General features: G+C 50.7%; 8 protein-coding genes across 8 annotated transcripts; 5 read left to right on the top strand and 3 right to left on the bottom strand.

The window, feature by feature from the left end:
- Nucleotides 1-168: 168 nt before the first annotated feature.
- CC77DRAFT_934428 (proteasome component PRE4) lies at nt 169-1,053 on the bottom strand (the record flags this gene model as incomplete). Its single annotated transcript, XM_018534382.1, has 3 exons — nt 169-773; nt 825-972; nt 1,024-1,053. 3 exons carry the CDS (start codon nt 1,051-1,053, stop codon nt 169-171), a joined length of 783 nt encoding a protein of 260 aa, XP_018386356.1.
- A 198-nt stretch (nt 1,054-1,251) lies between these two features.
- On the top strand, nt 1,252-2,150 carry CC77DRAFT_1019747 (hypothetical protein). The gene is made up of 2 exons (XM_018524896.1): nt 1,252-1,341; nt 1,395-2,150. Exons 1-2 carry the CDS (start codon nt 1,273-1,275, stop codon nt 2,109-2,111), a joined length of 786 nt encoding a protein of 261 aa, XP_018386355.1. The 5' UTR covers nt 1,252-1,272; the 3' UTR covers nt 2,112-2,150.
- A 235-nt stretch (nt 2,151-2,385) lies between these two features.
- Nucleotides 2,386-3,529, top strand: CC77DRAFT_961373 (N-terminal nucleophile aminohydrolase). Its single transcript, XM_018535622.1, has 2 exons — nt 2,386-2,546; nt 2,595-3,529. The coding sequence occupies exons 1-2, from the start codon at nt 2,440-2,442 to the stop codon at nt 3,280-3,282; spliced, it is 795 nt and encodes a 264-aa protein (XP_018386354.1). The 5' UTR covers nt 2,386-2,439; the 3' UTR covers nt 3,283-3,529.
- A 933-nt stretch (nt 3,530-4,462) lies between these two features.
- Nucleotides 4,463-4,974, bottom strand: CC77DRAFT_1019745 (hypothetical protein). Its single transcript, XM_018524895.1, has one exon. The coding sequence runs from the start codon at nt 4,735-4,737 to the stop codon at nt 4,573-4,575; it is 165 nt and encodes a 54-aa protein (XP_018386353.1). The 5' UTR covers nt 4,738-4,974; the 3' UTR covers nt 4,463-4,572.
- A 763-nt stretch (nt 4,975-5,737) lies between these two features.
- CC77DRAFT_1019743 (hypothetical protein) lies at nt 5,738-7,087 on the top strand. Its single transcript, XM_018524894.1, has one exon. The coding sequence runs from the start codon at nt 6,081-6,083 to the stop codon at nt 6,948-6,950; it is 870 nt and encodes a 289-aa protein (XP_018386352.1). The 5' UTR covers nt 5,738-6,080; the 3' UTR covers nt 6,951-7,087.
- A 539-nt stretch (nt 7,088-7,626) lies between these two features.
- On the top strand, nt 7,627-8,309 carry CC77DRAFT_1019741 (hypothetical protein). The gene is made up of 2 exons (XM_018524893.1): nt 7,627-8,108; nt 8,171-8,309. Exons 1-2 carry the CDS (start codon nt 7,958-7,960, stop codon nt 8,260-8,262), a joined length of 243 nt encoding a protein of 80 aa, XP_018386351.1. The 5' UTR covers nt 7,627-7,957; the 3' UTR covers nt 8,263-8,309.
- CC77DRAFT_1040015 (hypothetical protein) lies at nt 8,268-11,023 on the bottom strand (the record flags this gene model as incomplete). The annotated part of the gene is made up of 5 exons (XM_018527186.1): nt 10,866-11,023; nt 9,805-10,796; nt 9,317-9,752; nt 8,575-9,268; nt 8,268-8,480 (listed from the first exon to the last, which is right to left on the bottom strand). Exons 1-5 carry the CDS (start codon nt 10,910-10,912, stop codon nt 8,268-8,270), a joined length of 2,382 nt encoding a protein of 793 aa, XP_018386350.1. The 5' UTR covers nt 10,913-11,023.
- A 1,082-nt stretch (nt 11,024-12,105) lies between these two features.
- On the top strand, nt 12,106-14,073 carry CC77DRAFT_841163 (hypothetical protein). The gene has a single exon (XM_018533381.1). It carries the CDS (start codon nt 12,471-12,473, stop codon nt 13,914-13,916), a length of 1,446 nt encoding a protein of 481 aa, XP_018386349.1. The 5' UTR covers nt 12,106-12,470; the 3' UTR covers nt 13,917-14,073.
- The last annotated feature ends 1,903 nt before the right edge of the window (nt 14,074-15,976 follow it).

Raw genomic sequence — 15,976 nt, 5'->3', positions numbered from 1 at the left:
GAGGCCGAAAATGGTAATAATGCACGAACACGCACCATGCCAGAAACAGGGGGCTTGGACAATCCATACCGCTATTGGTACATTCATTCATGTCTATCATTCAGGCCTCAGCTACTCGATGAGCAGAGGCTTTTGATCGTAATGTCCGGCCTTTCCCTATACGCCTCTCTACACAACCTGGGTGCCGTATCCCCTGATCCTGTCGGCGAATGCCCAGCTCTGGTTCTCCAGCTTCACGTTCTCGTCGAGATCAACGCCGTCCTTTGTGATGACGGCAATCGAGTACTTGTCCATACTCCTAGCATCTCTGTAGAAGAGAACCTTCATGCACTCCTTGACCTTCTCTACTGCTTGTTCCCGTGTGACGTTTTCTACAGCGGCCTCATCTGGTAGTATTGTCCTTAGGATTGGCTGAGCGAGATGTGCACCGAAGCCAGTGGCCAGCGATGGTGATGAAAAGGTGGTACCGAGAAGGTCTGCGCTTGCAAGGAAGGGCTTCTTATCGCCGTCCATGCCCACGATGAGTAGGTGGTTCCACAATGGGTCGAACTTTGAGCGACGGTTGTACATGACTTTGGCGAGGTAGGTATGGAGGTTCTTGGCATTCAGCGAGTTCTCAGAAGAGGAGTAGTTCTCGCGGATGTCGAGCGAGTTGAGTAGGCGGTCCAGGTACTGCATGTCCGAAACATCGCCGCCGAAGCCTACGACTACCTCGTCATTGAACTTTCGTAGGCGCTTGACGTCAGTGAAGCGAGCAAGGGAGCCATATGAAGCTGTGGTTGTTTGTCAGCCAGAACCTCACTACCAGTTGTGTTGTGCCATACCCAGATTGTCTGCGGCAATGACTACGCCGTCCTTGAACTTGGCTGCAAGTACCGAGGTACCGGTCACGATCGGGCTCTGAGTGTGCTGGTTCGGGCCGGCAGACGAGAAATGTGAAGGATCATAGGCGCCGTATACATCGTCTCTAGGCTATGATGTATTAGTACTGTTGCTATTTGAGGCGGCGGGCGGAAGACATACACGACCCCAAGCTTGTGGAAGATGGTTCATGGTAACGGTGGTGACTGAAACGGCGGTTTAGAGAGGGGAATTTGTTCAGGAATCAGAGAGGATGATATGTTGTAGTGAGCTCAAAGGTGAGGTTGTTGTTACGATGTTCCCAGGCAGTCGGTGGTTGCGCAGCTCACCCGCCAAGACAGCGAGTTGGCCCAAGCTTCCGCATACTGAGGTCAATCCGAGATGATCGTCTGCAAGCATTGCGCAACCAAAATGCTCGGAATCGACTACCCAGATAGTGACGAGGAGGACGTCATGCCCGCGACTCAGCCAGAGGTGAGACTCACAAACGTACACCAAGGGCTCTTGTGGCTACTAATATAGAGTTGACCAACATTTCTGCAGCAGTTGCGCCGGCTCCAGAACCTCTTTCCGCTCCCGCGCCTCTCGAACAACCGCCTACCTCCTCAGGTCCAGTGAATGGTCCTGCTCAAGGTCCCGCCCAAGGCCCGACCGTTTCGCCACCTCCAGAGGAAGATGTCCCCTCGAACGACGCCGCGCCAGGCTCAACGTACGCCAACACACGCGCTCTGATCCAGAACCTTACTTTACCCACCGTACCCAATTTCGACATACCACCTTCTCCGCCCGGATCACCACCTCAGAGAGCGACGAAGAAGTTTGCGCAGTTCCTCGAACTTAAAAAGAAGGGACAACACTTCAACCAGCGCCTAGAAACCTCGTCAGTGCTACGCGATCCGGGGCATATGCAGAAGTTGATGGACTTTGCGGGGATCAGCGAACAAGACTCATATACATCCACACTACCAGAAGATGTCGCCATACCGGCAATCTTTCCAGAGTGGGCCTACGTCGAGGAACTGAAAGCCTCACAGAAGCGGATTTCGAAGACCAGAGAGCAGGAAAGATCCAAGGCACCAAGAGAAACTCTCGAGTTCGTCTCCGCGTCTAAGAACGCGTCGAGCTCTACCACGGGAAAACGCAAGGAGTTGGAACACAGAGGAAAGGATGATCAGAGTTCAAGGAGCAAGTTGGAGAGCGGGTCGAGATCTCCAAAGAGAAGGCGGTCGAGGTCTAGAGAAAGAAGGTGATGGAGACGATTGTACATTAGCAGCAGAGTTCAGTAGCGCAATGGCATAGTAAAGCTGGTTACAGCTCCCATATCACGTTTGAGGTCTAGTTAGTAGATTACAAAACATGGACAGAAATCAATTATGCGTATGCTTCAACGCGGTCTGGAGGGTATGCTCTCACTACATCAGCGCCAAGACATTAGCGCGTGGAAGCTCCAGGCATTCGAGCTGCGTAACTCCAGAGCTTCAACACCAACAAACAGATCCGCCGCCATAACCCACAACCCTCCGATATCGACAAGACTTCCTACAGCCTACTTCGAATCCACGTCTGCACAACTCAACAATGGCTGCGCTCTACACCGGTGCACCCCCGCAAGGTGGCCCAGGCTATTCGTTCAACCAGACCCCCAGAACTGTCCCATCAGGCGAGCGGCAACATGGTTTCTACCCGTATGTGCAGCTTTCATACTGAGTACATGAAAACCTAACAAGATCCAGCTACACCGACAACGGCGGATCAACACTAGGCATCTCCGGCGCCGACTTCGCCATCCTCGCAGGTGACACACGTTCGACATCCGGCTACAACATCAACACACGATACGCACCCAAGCTCTTTAAGATTGGCGGCGAAGGACCAGACAACAAGGGCGCCCGGATAGTACTGTCTGTAGTCGGCTTCGCCGCAGACGGTGATGCGTTGAAGGAGCGTCTCGACACCATTGTCAAGATGTACAAGTACCAGCACGGAAAGCCCATGACCGTCTCTGCCTGCGCACAACGACTCAGCCACATCCTCTACAACAAGCGATTCTTTCCCTACTACGTACACGCCATCTTAGCCGGTCTGGACGAGGAGGGCAAGGGTGCGTTGTACTCCTACGACCCGGTCGGCAGCTACGAGAGGGAGCAGTGTAGGGCGGCCGGTGCTGCGGCATCACTTATCATGCCCTTCTTGGACAACCAAGTCAACTTCAAGAACATGTACGAGCCAGGCAGCGGCACTGGTCACGAACTCAAGTCAAAGCAAGCACAACCGCTACCACGGGACCACGTTGAGGATCTGGTACGGGACGCCTTTACAAGCGCGGTCGAGAGGCATATCGAGGTTGGTGATGGTCTTCAGATGATGATCATCACGAAGGAGGGCATAGCCGAGACCTTCACCCCGCTCAAGCGGGACTAAGAAGGCGTGGTAGGCAGATCGAGGGTGGGGTATCTTCACGAATATGATGATTTCAAGACACCGAGCAGATGTATGAATAGCATAATGAAATGCTACTGAAGATGAAGAATCAAGCCTTGCATGGTTCATGCCAGACAAACTCTGTATCCTCTCTGTACTTTCATCTTATCTGCGTGCGCTCGTTTGGATGCAGTCGAAGCGCTGCCTGTGTGACACCTCCCGACACTTAAACAGCCAACGAATCTACGTTTCGTTTCTTCTAACACTTTGCATCAGAGGTCTTTAGCGTGATAACAAGCTCTGTGCTATTTTCTAAGTGAGTTTGTAGATGTTGTGACGCCAGTCCTATTTGTGATATCTCTACAGATCTCTCTTCACCCCTGCTAATGCTCTTGTACTCTTCTTACAAAAAAAGGTCGCACTACTTATGTTTCATGTAATAGATGTTGCCTATGCAAAGAGTTGATAAGCAAAGTAAGATATCCTGAAGATACGTCACTCCCCAGAGTTACTTGGCAGTATTATATCGCTCTTCCTGTGTTAGCATAAATCTTCACTGTAAGGCTACAGGAAAAAGAATCTACAGGATAGCACCAAAAAATTGATCTCAGCAAGAGCAAAAAGAACAGTCACCCTTAATGTATTAAGTTCCTGCCGAAAACCCCCGCTACAAGTCCTAAGGTGAAATCTTGAATGCTCCGAAGATGCCACCCAAGACTAAACCTTAGAAGATGCAGAGACGATTTTATCACGACTCGAACCTGCGTCTTCTAGTCTGAATGGGTAGCGACCCCATTCAGACTGGAAGATACAGGTCGCCGGCCGACCAAGGGTATTCCAGCCTCATTGATGGGAGAACTGTGCTGAATCAAGGCTTATATAGCGAGAGGAATTGTAGAATCACATGGTTTATGTGAAGGAGAGCGGGAAGGATATACAAATGTACTAGTGGGAGGGGGAGGTGAAGGTGAGGGTGGGTGTTTGCTAATTCGGTGGTTGTTGACGAGCTGCGCGTGTGCTGCCTGTGGGAAGAAGCGAGAGGTCTGACGGTGAGAAAGATGATGGGTGGGGAGGATGACGAGGCGTAAAATCAGACAAACGGGTAGCTTGGGAAAAGAGACTGATGTTGTAACGGTGAACTTACCTAGGCACACACAGAGTATGTAAGTTTGCAACAACGACGTGTCAAAGATAACCGAATTGCTCGAATAGATTGACATACCAAGAAGGCAAAGTAGACGTGGTCAACGGATTGGGATATGGAACGCTCGATAAATGGAAGCGTTCGGTCTACGCGAGCTCAAACATAGCTGAAAACACATACGGTATGGCAAAACTTATACTGAACTGCGATTGACGTTGTGTGAAGTAAAGGTTTGCTGTCTGTTGAGTGCATTTCAAACACATCCCAATAATGCCGCAGCCGGCTTCGTCGCAGTTGTTTGAAAGACTCATGTTTCGGTTGACAGTATGCTTAGTAAATGATACGGCGTCAATCCAGGGGGACAAAGAGTTGATGGATGAGAACACTTTGCTACCCTTATGTTGGCTATCAAGGCCTCAGTCAATGACCAGGACTGTGAACGGCAGTGCGGGTATCAAACGTGAAGTCTAAGAGCTAGAGATGGTCTTTGTAATGAGAGTATCTGTCTTGAGCGCCATGAAAGGCCGTCGTGACAGACTGAAGTTGGTGAAGGAACGACGGGAAGATCTTGTGCGGCATGTGCGCCCCTTGACGCGCTAGCCCGCCCCAACAACGTCACCAGCCAACACCTCCGTGCATGCCGACCCATCGGTTGAGCTATGCGACTTCTCGCATGGTTCATTCATCTAAACCCAAGGGCCTGCATTCTCCCGATGCTGTGCTAGGAGATGCAGGAAACAAGCTTTCTCGCCGAGAGACCAAATCTGGGGAAGGCGCACACGCGGCACATGTCGCTTCCCGAATCTCATCTAAACAGATTGCTTTCGATAACTCTTCGCCCTAAGACCTGGTCGAGTCGCCCGATGGCACTGGGTCACGATACTCAGTAAGGCTCATTGACAGTGCACGCTTTTCAGCAGCTTGAGATTCTAAAATTGCGCGCCTCTTGTCGTCGCTCGTCGTCAACAAAGTACAGCTACGTAGATAAGATTAGACAGGTCCTCGTTGCAACTCACAGAGGTGCAACAACGAGTTCCTCGGTTTTTCTAGAAGGTTTGCACCCGATCAAGCCGATATGAACTTTATCCGGTGGTTCCTAGTGCACGCATTATATACAAGCAGCCCTGTACGGCACACACAAAGGCATACCTCTAGAGCGAATCTATGGCCAGGCTGCCATGTGGTCACCAACAAGTGACCGGGTTCTGCGGTCTGGTTAATATCCACCCTAGCCATAGGACGTTACACGTGGAAAACAGAACCTGGGTTTCGGCAACGACAAGCTTTACTTTCATATAATCTTAAGTCAGACGACGGTGCCATACTCTACAGATGTACATTTTGGGTTTAGCAGCACGGATCTGATCCACGGGCTGGACTTCGTCTGCAAGCGAGCATGATGTCCAGCCTTTGAAGAATCGAGAAACAAGTATAAAGAGGTGGTAGGTACGAGACCATTTCGATGCCAGCCCAGTAAGAATCAACCATTGTCTTTCTTCAGTCAACCGACTACTGTCGATAATTTCAACGATGAAGAGCGCGATCGTCTTGACCAGCGTTGTTGCCTTTGCAACACAGGTAGTGTCTCATGCGACATTCCAAGACCTTTGGGTCAACGGCAAAGATCAGATAAGTATACCCAACCCATAATACGATGCCACTAACACCCATTCACCAGTCGACTTGCGCCAGGCTTCCCAACAGTAACAGCCCCGTCACATCGGTAGCAAGTAACGACATCCGTTGCAACGCCAACCACGGACCAGCAGCCTCAAAATGCAGTGTCCCTGCCGGTGGCACTGTAACTGTAGAGATGCATCAGCAGAACGGCGATCGGTCTTGCGCGAACGAGGCCATTGGTGGTGCCCACTACGGCCCTGTGCTTGTCTATATGTCCAAAGTCGCAGATGCATCCACAGCTGATGGCTCCACTCCGTTCTTCAAGGTCTTCCAGGATACATGGGCTAAGAACACTGCTGGCGGCGGCGGCTCAGACGATTATTGGGGTACGAAGGACCTGAACAAAAACTGCGGGAAGATGGACGTGAAGATCCCCACAGATCTGGCCCCAGGAGACTATCTGCTAAGAGCGGAAGCCATTGCGTTGCATGCTGCATCTGGTGCTGGCGGCGCTCAATTCTACATTACCTGCTATCAAATCACTGTGACTGGTGGTGGTTCGTCTTCGCCTGCTGGTGTGGCTTTCCCCGGAGCATACAAAGCTACCGACCCTGGCATCCAGATCAACATCTACCAGAACCTCGCATCGTATGTCGCCCCCGGTCCGGCAGTCATCGCAGGCGGTACTGAAGCCGTTGCTGGATCCGCTGGATCCGCTGTGACTGCTACTGGTGGAGCCCCAGTTGCCACATCTACAGCAACCACGATGAAGACATCTGCAATAGCCACATCTGCTGCCGCCGTGCCAACGAATGGAGGTGGTGCTGGAGCATGCTCAGTTGCAAAGTACGGTCAGTGCGGCGGAAATGGATACAGTGGATGCAAAACCTGTAAGTCGGCTTAATTCGGGTATGCGAGGACAGGCTTGTACTGACAATTCATAGGTGCTTCAGGACTTACCTGCAAGGCTGGAGGTGACTATTATTCACAGTGCGTCTGATCAGCTTGATGGCAGCGGACGGTAGACCTGTTAAGCTTCATGTAAATACTTAGGTATCTCTGGAAATGACGACTGCTTAATCTCTATTACTTGTATTATCTGTTGTTTGTTCTAGACCATGGGGTCGGAACTAGGACTGGACGGTAACAACAGCGCCCTTCCACACCCCCATCACATTTCCTGCACACTCGGAATAAGGTCGAGCATCTGCATGCGCAAACCTGTCTCATCTCGCAACAGACGCCCTTCACAGTATCCATGCGTCTAGCTAGCGCCCTTCATATCGGCATAATGGTAAGCATGAAGACTTACCCCTCTTTAGGTTTAATCTTCACCGGCATAGATTTTCAATTCCGAACATTATACATCACGCTCATCCAGCCACATCGGCACATGCAATGAACAACGAAACAATTGTCGCGTCTGGAACAAAAATTTAGCCTTTGAAAATAAGCTTGACGCGTATATCGTGCCTCCTGCATGCAATGCTTGTAGGGCTGTGGCTTCGGCATTGGGCGCCTAACGTTGCTGCCTAGACATGATACCATGATGAGTGTGCATCCGCTTACTACGACCGTCGATTAGCAACTCCGAACCATGCAGGAATATTTTCTGGTATGGAATTCGTGGTTCACACTGGATTATGAGCGGTCAATCTCCATTCCGACAATGCACGAGGCAGGAAAAGGGCAATGACGAGCCTAAGCAGGGTATGTTGCTTGATCGGTGGTGATGTGATGATTTTGTATATAAGATGGTTTGTGGGACATTGATAGAGGAGTCAAACCAGCTACAAGAGAGCAGAAGCAGAGCATCGCCGTAGCACAACTGCCTCAATTCTTTCCATCAACTTGAAGTACCATCAAAACATCATCCAATTACAAGATCCCCTCAGAACGTCCATCACCACAATGTCTTCTCCCTCTAACAAGACCTCTCCTACCGATCTGCCACGCTACTCCACCACTGCACCACCACCATACACATCATCCGATGCGAACTCCATGTTTTCAACGAAGTCAACATCAAAGAGTATCCTCAAGAAGATGTTGAGCCTGAATTGTACGTTGACACACCCTGCTAGACTTGGAAAAGCCAGTCAACGCTGACAGCAGCATCTGAAGCGACGTCGCAATCAAGTAACCAAACGCGGAAGGAGACGGAAGAAAACGAGGCGAGAGCTGCAGCAAGAGCGGCGTACTTCTCTGGCCTTTAGATCAGCTATTGGTATTGGGGAGAGAGAGAGAGAGAGAGAGAGAGAGAGATGTTATCGGGGTTATCGAGATAATGGTTGTCAAGTTCCACACATCGGGCATTGCGTGTGCTTATAGCATACGTCTGGAGCATCGAAGAAGCCATCGAAGGCTTTTTCAGTATCGGATCCAGCTTCGTGTATATGTAGGCGCCTGGCGTTCTGTAGTATGTACCGCGTTTCTAGTTCCTGGTCAAAGTGGTATCCTTGACCCGCTTAGAATATGTCCTGGTCAAGTTAGCAGGCCCTGAATATGTTTACACTTGTTTGTCTTACCGTATTGTTCCACGTTGCATTGTCCAGCCAATTTAGAAAGTCCTCACTCTCAGTTGGTATAGGTTCCAAACCCTCAATCATAGGCATGTCGAAGAAGCCTTGCCCCGCTCCAGTCATAACTGCAGCGTCATCGCCCCGTTCTTGCTCGCCATTCGTTGGAGGCACGTAATTGAGGACTTCCTCGAGCACCAGTGCAAGCATCTTGTTGAGCTCGCTGCACAGTTTGTGATTTCCGTCGCCGGGAAGAACTATCCATTCCAGACACGAGGTTAGCACGGAAAGATTTCGGATGACCTCTGCTCGAGTTATTGTATCAGGCAATGGTACGCCTTCAATCGTGCATCTTCGAAGCTCTAATGCTAGGACACCGGCGGCGGGTGAGCAGTAGAATAATATAACAGTGGGGAAGTGGCGACGAATTTCGTAATCGCTATTTTGCGGTTTGGTACATATAAGGGATGTAACGAGTATCTTTAGCGACACCTCCAATAGTGCTGGGAGCGCCTGTTGCGTGATCCGGTGAAGTAGACGCTGCGTTTGAAAATGGACGTGCAAGTAGTCCAGATAGTAAGCGGTTAGTCGCATAGCTAGACCAGGACCACGCCCTACCCAGGCAGCCTCTTCCGTGTAGGTGTCGTATCTCAGATGCGTTGGCAATGCGTTCCACCATGCTGTACATTCAGCAGATATCGCTCTGATAGTGTTAGCCGAATGTAGAGAAAAGTTCAAGGGTCGGACGTACTCTACGTTCTGCACCACATCACTATCCTTCTCACCTGCCAAAGTTTGCTCTAGCAGCCTCTCCTTGAAAACAGCAAGTTGACACCTCATTCTGCCGAAGGTCGCAGGGTGAAGATGCCCTTCTGTGTTCCAGCCTGCGCTGTCTAGCTTCGAAAGCTCAGCATTCAGTACGTCCGGATCCTCTGAAGTCACAGCCTGATCGCTAATGTCCAATAACATCTTGCGGTCACTATACCTCCAACCCATCATTGGAGGTCGTCCATAGAACACAGCTAAGGCTTTGTCGGAGCGATATATGGCTGCGTAGAGTCGTCTTCTGAACTCGCGCATAAAGAACGGTTCTGCGTTAGAACCATCTCCATTACAGGCTTCGCAATGTATGCCTGCGGCGTAGAGAGCAGAAACACTGTCGCCCATACGCCTCCATGTGGCATGATCTAGACGTGTCAGCCGTTGTGATGCAGCTCTCAAGAATATAGATCGACGCACGGTTATCTCCATAAAAACTACTAACTACCATCATGTTGATGTAGATGAGACATGTCATGAGCTCATTCACGGCGCCATGTGTTTCGCAGATGTTGATGCATGTGTTGGTTGCGTGCATTACGTCTTCAATGAACTCCTCTCTGTTCATTTGCTTGCCGTCTTCTAGCGTGAACAGAGGATCATTGGGTGATGTGTATTGGGCATTAGAGCCGGCAATCGCCAGGATCAAGCCTAACGTGTCCCATCTCAAGTTCTTGCCTGTGAAGAGCGTGTGAAACTCCGATGGCCGCATATCCGAAGGGATCTTCATGGGTCGAGCGGAGTTCCTTGTAATTTCCGCGTATAGAGGATATACCTGACTACCAGCAGCGTGGAGCTGTTCTACGTCTTTACGCAGCTGTGGCATTGCAGAGAGGAAAAGTGGACCAACGAGAGCAGGGTCCTTGTGCATAGCAAAGTACATATCAAGAGACCTTTCAAAAAACGAGAAGGGTTGGAGAGTAGACACGATTGTGTCTCCAAGCGAAAATTGGCAGTGTCGATGTCCCATACCTCTACTCGACGCCGAAGGAGTTATACTCAGTCTCTCAGATGGCTGTTCATGCACTGTCTCTGGCAAGGGCTGCTCTTCTGTGAAGACAGCAGCATAACTCGTGGAACCCAAAAAGAAGTTCCTTGATGGGTCGGGTCCGCTTTGTGTTGTTCTCGTAGCAGATTCTGGAGGGGTAGGCCAAGGGACGAATCCAGCATCGTTCCTCAATGTTGGTGGACTCAGTGTCAGGGGCGTCAGCCTCCCCTGGCTGGACGATGAAGCATGCCCATCTAATCTCCGACGACGTGGTTCTGGCTTCTTGCGTGGAGTACCAGCAGGCTTAGTCATGGGGTTCGGATGGTAGAAGCAATGCTCTGTCATCCCACGTGCTTGACACTTTGAGCACGTCGGTGTGGCATGGTCGCACTTGATTTTCGAAATGCGACATGGTTCGCATGACCTGTGAGTGAAGCATTAGTTCCCATCCACAACGCATCTCATCTCAATTGCGACAGTCGGAATGACTAACCTTAGCTTCCCGTTCCTCCGCAGCATAACGGCTGATTCTCCGGACATTCGGGTGTTGTAAGTGACAGTGTGGAGAAGCCTACTTCGCACACAAAACTTACGTATCACTTAACATTGAACATACATTCATGGAGTTCGATAGATTATTCCGGCAGCAGCTTTCCATCGTAAAAGCAAAATGAGGGCTGTGCCAGGTTTAGATGGTGGGGCGCTAGCGGCTGTCAACTTCTTTGCCATTGGCTTATGATAGCGGAGAGAGGACGCCTAAGCAACGATCTGCCGATCCCTTCCCAATGGAGCTCGACGCGGAGTAAAAGCCCGTCACACGGAGCATCGGACTGAATCAACGAAGTTCCAATTTCCTAAGTCTTCATACTCACAACATGTCCTGAAGGTGTTGGCATATTTTCGTCTTAGCAGAATAGCGAAGCACAAACCAATGCAGGCCTCCAGCTTTCGTGTTTGATATAAGTCGTTGACAAAAGGCTGTTTTATGATTTTCAGATGCGAAACTAAGATTCATAGAGCAAACGCTCGGTACGGTAGTACATTGAAATGAGCAATACGCAAGCGATTTATGTTTGTAATGATCGGTGTGGTAAGATTGCTGTCCGCCGGGTTATTGGGAGGGCTTGCTTGCAGAAACGCGGTGGCTCAGCGGAAAAGTCAGGCCACAGCTCACTTCTTCCAGAACTACAAAACACGACAGCACGACTCAACCCAAATGCACTGGCGGCTTCCGTTTTCTGCTTTTCTTCTCGTCAAATGCGACGAATGCATCCACGGAATATCATACCTATAGCAAGATTTAGAACTTATGAGCTCCTCCGCAAACTGGAAGCGATGACTGGATCAAGCGTTAAGTCTATATACTGAGACAGACTAGAGTAGAGCCGCATGCAGCTGAAAAGGACCAATCCAATCCCGCGTGGTTAGCTATAAGACATAAGCTTACTGACGCCCGTTGCCTCATCTTTCGGGCCCAACATATCGCAGTGATGATGCGACACTTGGTTATCACGACCTCAAAGACGCTATCCTGTCGTGTGACGTATGCAATGGCGCATAGTCTATGTAACAGTATGCGACGTAGAGGCGTGGTGACACCCGACATTATTTCCATGGCGTTGGTGTGAAACCGACTCATGTTCAAGCCTTTTGTTACAGAATAAGTAATCGGAGGAAATATGACCAGCCTGAAGTCAATTGGTAGCGCGGCATGATATCTCACAAAACCTGGGGCTGGACGTTGAGGAAGTCTGCACCCGATGAAGCTCGCTTTGGATCAAGCTCGTCTCGCAGCCGTTCCCACTTGCTGCGCTTAAATTCAGCACGCGGTTCCTATTCGATGCAAAGGCATGGCGAGCGAGTCAGTAATAGTGCTTTGCCGAATGTAGGAACTCGCACCGACGTAGTGCCCTACCAACGCTGCACAATTGGTGACCTCGACAATGCAGTGCATGCGGCGTTGAGGTCTTGACATAGTGGTCTGGTGAAATCCTTCGTTCCTGGCGGTTGGATTTTTAAGTAAAACTCATTTACCTCTCATTTGTTGCAAGGTCTGTAGCTGCCCAGCCCCAATTCAGTCTCATCTCAGCAAGTTACCATGTCTACGAAAGAAATTCGAATCCGCCCAGCAGGTTGGGAGAACGCTCCCGCAGAAGAGCGGTTCGCTCTCTCTGATATGGATCACACGATGCCGAAGATCTATGTCCAGATAGTAGAGATATTTAGGCTCACACAACCCGTGGACAAGGCTGAGATTGTGGACAGCATGGCCAAGGGTCTGGAATTTACCTTGAGTCAGTTCCCCATCCTTGCCGGCGGCTTGAAGATGGATGCGGAGAACGGTCGATTGTGGGTGACGAAAAAGAAGGATGGTGAGGCTAGTCTGTTCGTGCAGGACTTGGAAGAGACTTTCCCGTCGTTCGATGAGCTGGATAGGACCGATTTTCCCGCCGCAACTTTCAAAGGGCACTTGCTCTTGCCAAAAGCGGTGACAGAGAAACAGCTATTCTCGCCTCTTGGGGATAATCAAAAAGACGATCTCATTGTATCGACATTCCAGATCAACTTCATCAAAGGCGGTCTTGTACTTGGTATTGCTATTCACCATAACTGTTCTGATGGCCCAGGATGCGACGGGTTTCTCACTACTTGGGCGAGGAATTCCAAAGCAGTGATCAATGGGACTGCCTTCGAAGTAGTTCCCCATGGTACAATGGATCGATCGCGTCTCAGTGCGAAGAAACCGGAAGCTGCGCGGTGGAAAGAACTTGACCGCAAGTTTCCTGTGCTCAAGGATGGCGGTGGACCCCCTCCACCACCACCGGCTGATTTCAAGATGCCAGAATTGGCTCTCCGGATGTGGCATTTCCCTAAGAGTAAGACGGAGCAACTCAAATCTCAAGCGATGGCGAAGACAGGAGAAAGTTGGATCTCGACCTACGATGCAATAATGTCGATTCTCTGGAAGAGCATCACACGATCCAAGCTCGACCTTCTGCACCCTGACCTTGCCAAGGAGGTCATACTGGTACACGCGGTAAATACACGAAAGATACTGGACCCGCCTTTGCAAGAGACAATGATGGGCAATGCAGTCGCGCTTCCCCGCACGGAGCCAATAAAGATTTCCGAACTCATCGCCGAAAATAATCTTCCGGAAATTGCGCAAAGAGTGCGAAACTCGATCAAGACCATCACTCCACAGTACGTCGCTGAGCTACCTGAGTGGATCGCAGGACTAGACGATAGACGATGGATAAGCATTAATATGAGCTCGTTCCTGGGTATGGACTTGGCGGGCACGAGCTGGCAAGGCATGAATGTATACCAAAAACACGATTTCGGTTTTGGTGTTGCGAAAGCCATCCGGTTTCCGGATCCCCAGTTCGAAGGCTATGTTTTTGTATACCCAAGCAGGGCGGATGTCAAGGACAATGCCGTCGACGAAGGTATTGAGGTATGTGTGTGCTTGGAAAAAGGATGCCATGATCGATTGATGAAGGACACGGAGTTGCTCAGATATGCACAGCCTCGTGGTAGCTAGACAGGAATTGTTTTGGTAGTATTGCACGGCTCCTAGTATGGCAGTCCGCGAGGGCAGAGTGCCTTCATGTTTGCTCCAAGTCGTGGTACTCCGTAGCGAAAGGCGGTTCCGAACCACCAATCTCCACATCTGTGCCAGCTGCTCTCTCATCCATTGGATCAGGACCAGTCGTGTTCCTGCCTCCAGGATGTCGCAGCGTGCGATGCGAGTTAGCTCTCTGAAGACACTCACTAGCATCTCATCGATAATCGTGGGGCATACGTGAGGCAATAATTGAATGTGACGCCGATCGCGGCCCGGTTGCTCTCACGTTATGAAGTATGTGTTGCATCTTCTCCCTGCCTACAGGGATTCTGTGAGGTCCAATCGTAAAATGACGATATTGTTAGGGTTTCCTGTGGCGCAGTCCACTTTTGACGCTAATTGTTGTCTCGTGGTAGAAGCCGGTCATGCGAAGATCATGTTCCGCATCGGTACTACCCACTCTCTAGGCTCGTTTGGGCATAGACCCGATTGGAGTATGTGATCTCGAGTGCCCTCTCAGATAGGTCTACGAGCCCACGCAAAGCGACAGGCCTACATATATCCATGGCACTTCTGGTGCATCTTCTTTCGTTGCAAGATTGTGAGAACCCCAACAGTCGCATCTCTAGGTTTTTGTCCGGATATACGAGTCAAGCACGTCGAGCAATACATCATGCGCGGCAGCCGCTTCGTGGTTCGGCTTACCTTACCTTCCACCAGTGTGCGCTGGCAGTCGACAGGCCATCTTACACAGAGCGCTCACATCCCATCGATGCGCGCATCCGGATAGAAACAATGATATGACATATTACCGGAGTAAAACAATTGGACTGGGTTCCCGTACATATGTCATCCCCCGCAGCATGAGCTGGCAGCTTGTCAACCGGTGAGCACTGCAGAGCCGCACTAGGTCGTAATTCGCAGTTGCTCGACCAGCCATCACCTTCAGTACGACCTTCATTCGTTCCACCAAGGCTGAATTTGATGAGGTATGGTTTAGCGAACAAGGCGCAGGCTGTGCAGTGCATTGCATAAACCTATGCCTGAGGCATGTCGAGGCGGCTGGGGACAACCTCATGTGTTTCAGAATTCGGCTCACAGAACGAGCGAAAATCGCGACTCAAAAGCGCAAAATTGGACGTGACCAGCCACTTTCGCGATTCTATTTCAGTTTCAAACAGTCGGTGATTTGCAGCGCAGCGCGGAGGCAGCACGAACGTTGGTTGCGGTTTGGTGCGATCTAAAAGCTGTGCGGATGCATGCAGCTAAGCCAATAGCTTGCATTTGCCGGTCGTCCTTCACCGGTCCTCGCGGGGCAGCGTAAGATGGGCTCGAATGCCGCCAGACTAATCGCCATCTGAACTTCTGACAATCAGCTGCTCTGAGACAGATTCTTCTTGCGCGTCCTCCTCGAGTCGCGGTGGACGTCCCTCATTCTGATCGGACCTGTCCCGCGCGTCGTTCCCTGTTGCGCATCGCTGTTCTGCGCGGGTACGAGCCGTTTGCCTTCCCGTCTTCACGATCTTCAGTCCGTGTGTCGAGCACTGGGACATCAACCCACACAGGATTCTCACAGCCGTTTGATGCGCAAGGTCTAGGAAGAACCTAACATCTATCCGGCCCCCAGCGGCCACTTGCGCACCATGTCGACATACTCGCAGCACTACCACCCGTACCAGGAACAACCGGTTTTCATCGATCCGCATGCATTTGGATATGGTCAATATGATAACCGACGGTCGAAAACACCAACAGATTCCCTGATCAACCATACTGGGCATTCCCCTGGCCCACTTGCGACCCCACCACTGGCGAGCCGCAATCTATCGCAACAGCTGGAACTACCTCAAGATCAACCGCCCGAGTATATGCAATGGGAGAATGATAGTTCTTCGACTTCTCCTACATCCGTAAGGACACCCGACGGCTCATCCTTTGAGGGGGAAATGACTGATTTCTCGCCCACTTACCACCACAACGGCAACACCATGTCAACCCAAAGCTCATATCACTCTATACCGGCGGTGGACTCCAGC

The sequence above is a fragment of the Alternaria alternata genome (assembly GCF_001642055.1).
Source record: "Alternaria alternata strain SRC1lrK2f unplaced genomic scaffold CC77scaffold_9, whole genome shotgun sequence".
Lineage (NCBI taxonomy): Eukaryota > Fungi > Ascomycota > Dothideomycetes > Pleosporales > Pleosporaceae > Alternaria > Alternaria alternata.
This window is presented reverse-complemented; position numbering and strand designations above follow the sequence as displayed.

What these genes read in the sequence shown, in the direction of transcription:
- CC77DRAFT_1019747 (XM_018524896.1), top strand. Translation starts at nt 1,273, where the DNA reads ATGCTCGGAATCGACTACCCAGATAGTGACGAGGAGGACGTCATGCCC. An exon ending in CGACTCAGCCAGAGGTGAGA is followed by an intron (nt 1,342 to 1,394) that starts CTCACAAACGTA and finishes GAGTTGACCAAC; the next exon opens with ATTTCTGCAGCAGTTGCGCC.
- CC77DRAFT_961373 (XM_018535622.1), top strand. Translation starts at nt 2,440, where the DNA reads ATGGCTGCGCTCTACACCGGTGCACCCCCGCAAGGTGGCCCAGGCTAT. An exon ending in CGGCAACATGGTTTCTACCC is followed by an intron (nt 2,547 to 2,594) that starts GTATGTGCAGCT and finishes AACAAGATCCAG; the next exon opens with CTACACCGACAACGGCGGAT.
- CC77DRAFT_1019745 (XM_018524895.1), bottom strand. Translation starts at nt 4,737, where the DNA reads ATGAGTCTTTCAAACAACTGCGACGAAGCCGGCTGCGGCATTATTGGG.
- CC77DRAFT_1019743 (XM_018524894.1), top strand. Translation starts at nt 6,081, where the DNA reads ATGCCACTAACACCCATTCACCAGTCGACTTGCGCCAGGCTTCCCAAC.
- CC77DRAFT_1019741 (XM_018524893.1), top strand. Translation starts at nt 7,958, where the DNA reads ATGTCTTCTCCCTCTAACAAGACCTCTCCTACCGATCTGCCACGCTAC. An exon ending in GAAGATGTTGAGCCTGAATT is followed by an intron (nt 8,109 to 8,170) that starts GTACGTTGACAC and finishes CAGCATCTGAAG; the next exon opens with CGACGTCGCAATCAAGTAAC.
- CC77DRAFT_841163 (XM_018533381.1), top strand. Translation starts at nt 12,471, where the DNA reads ATGTCTACGAAAGAAATTCGAATCCGCCCAGCAGGTTGGGAGAACGCT.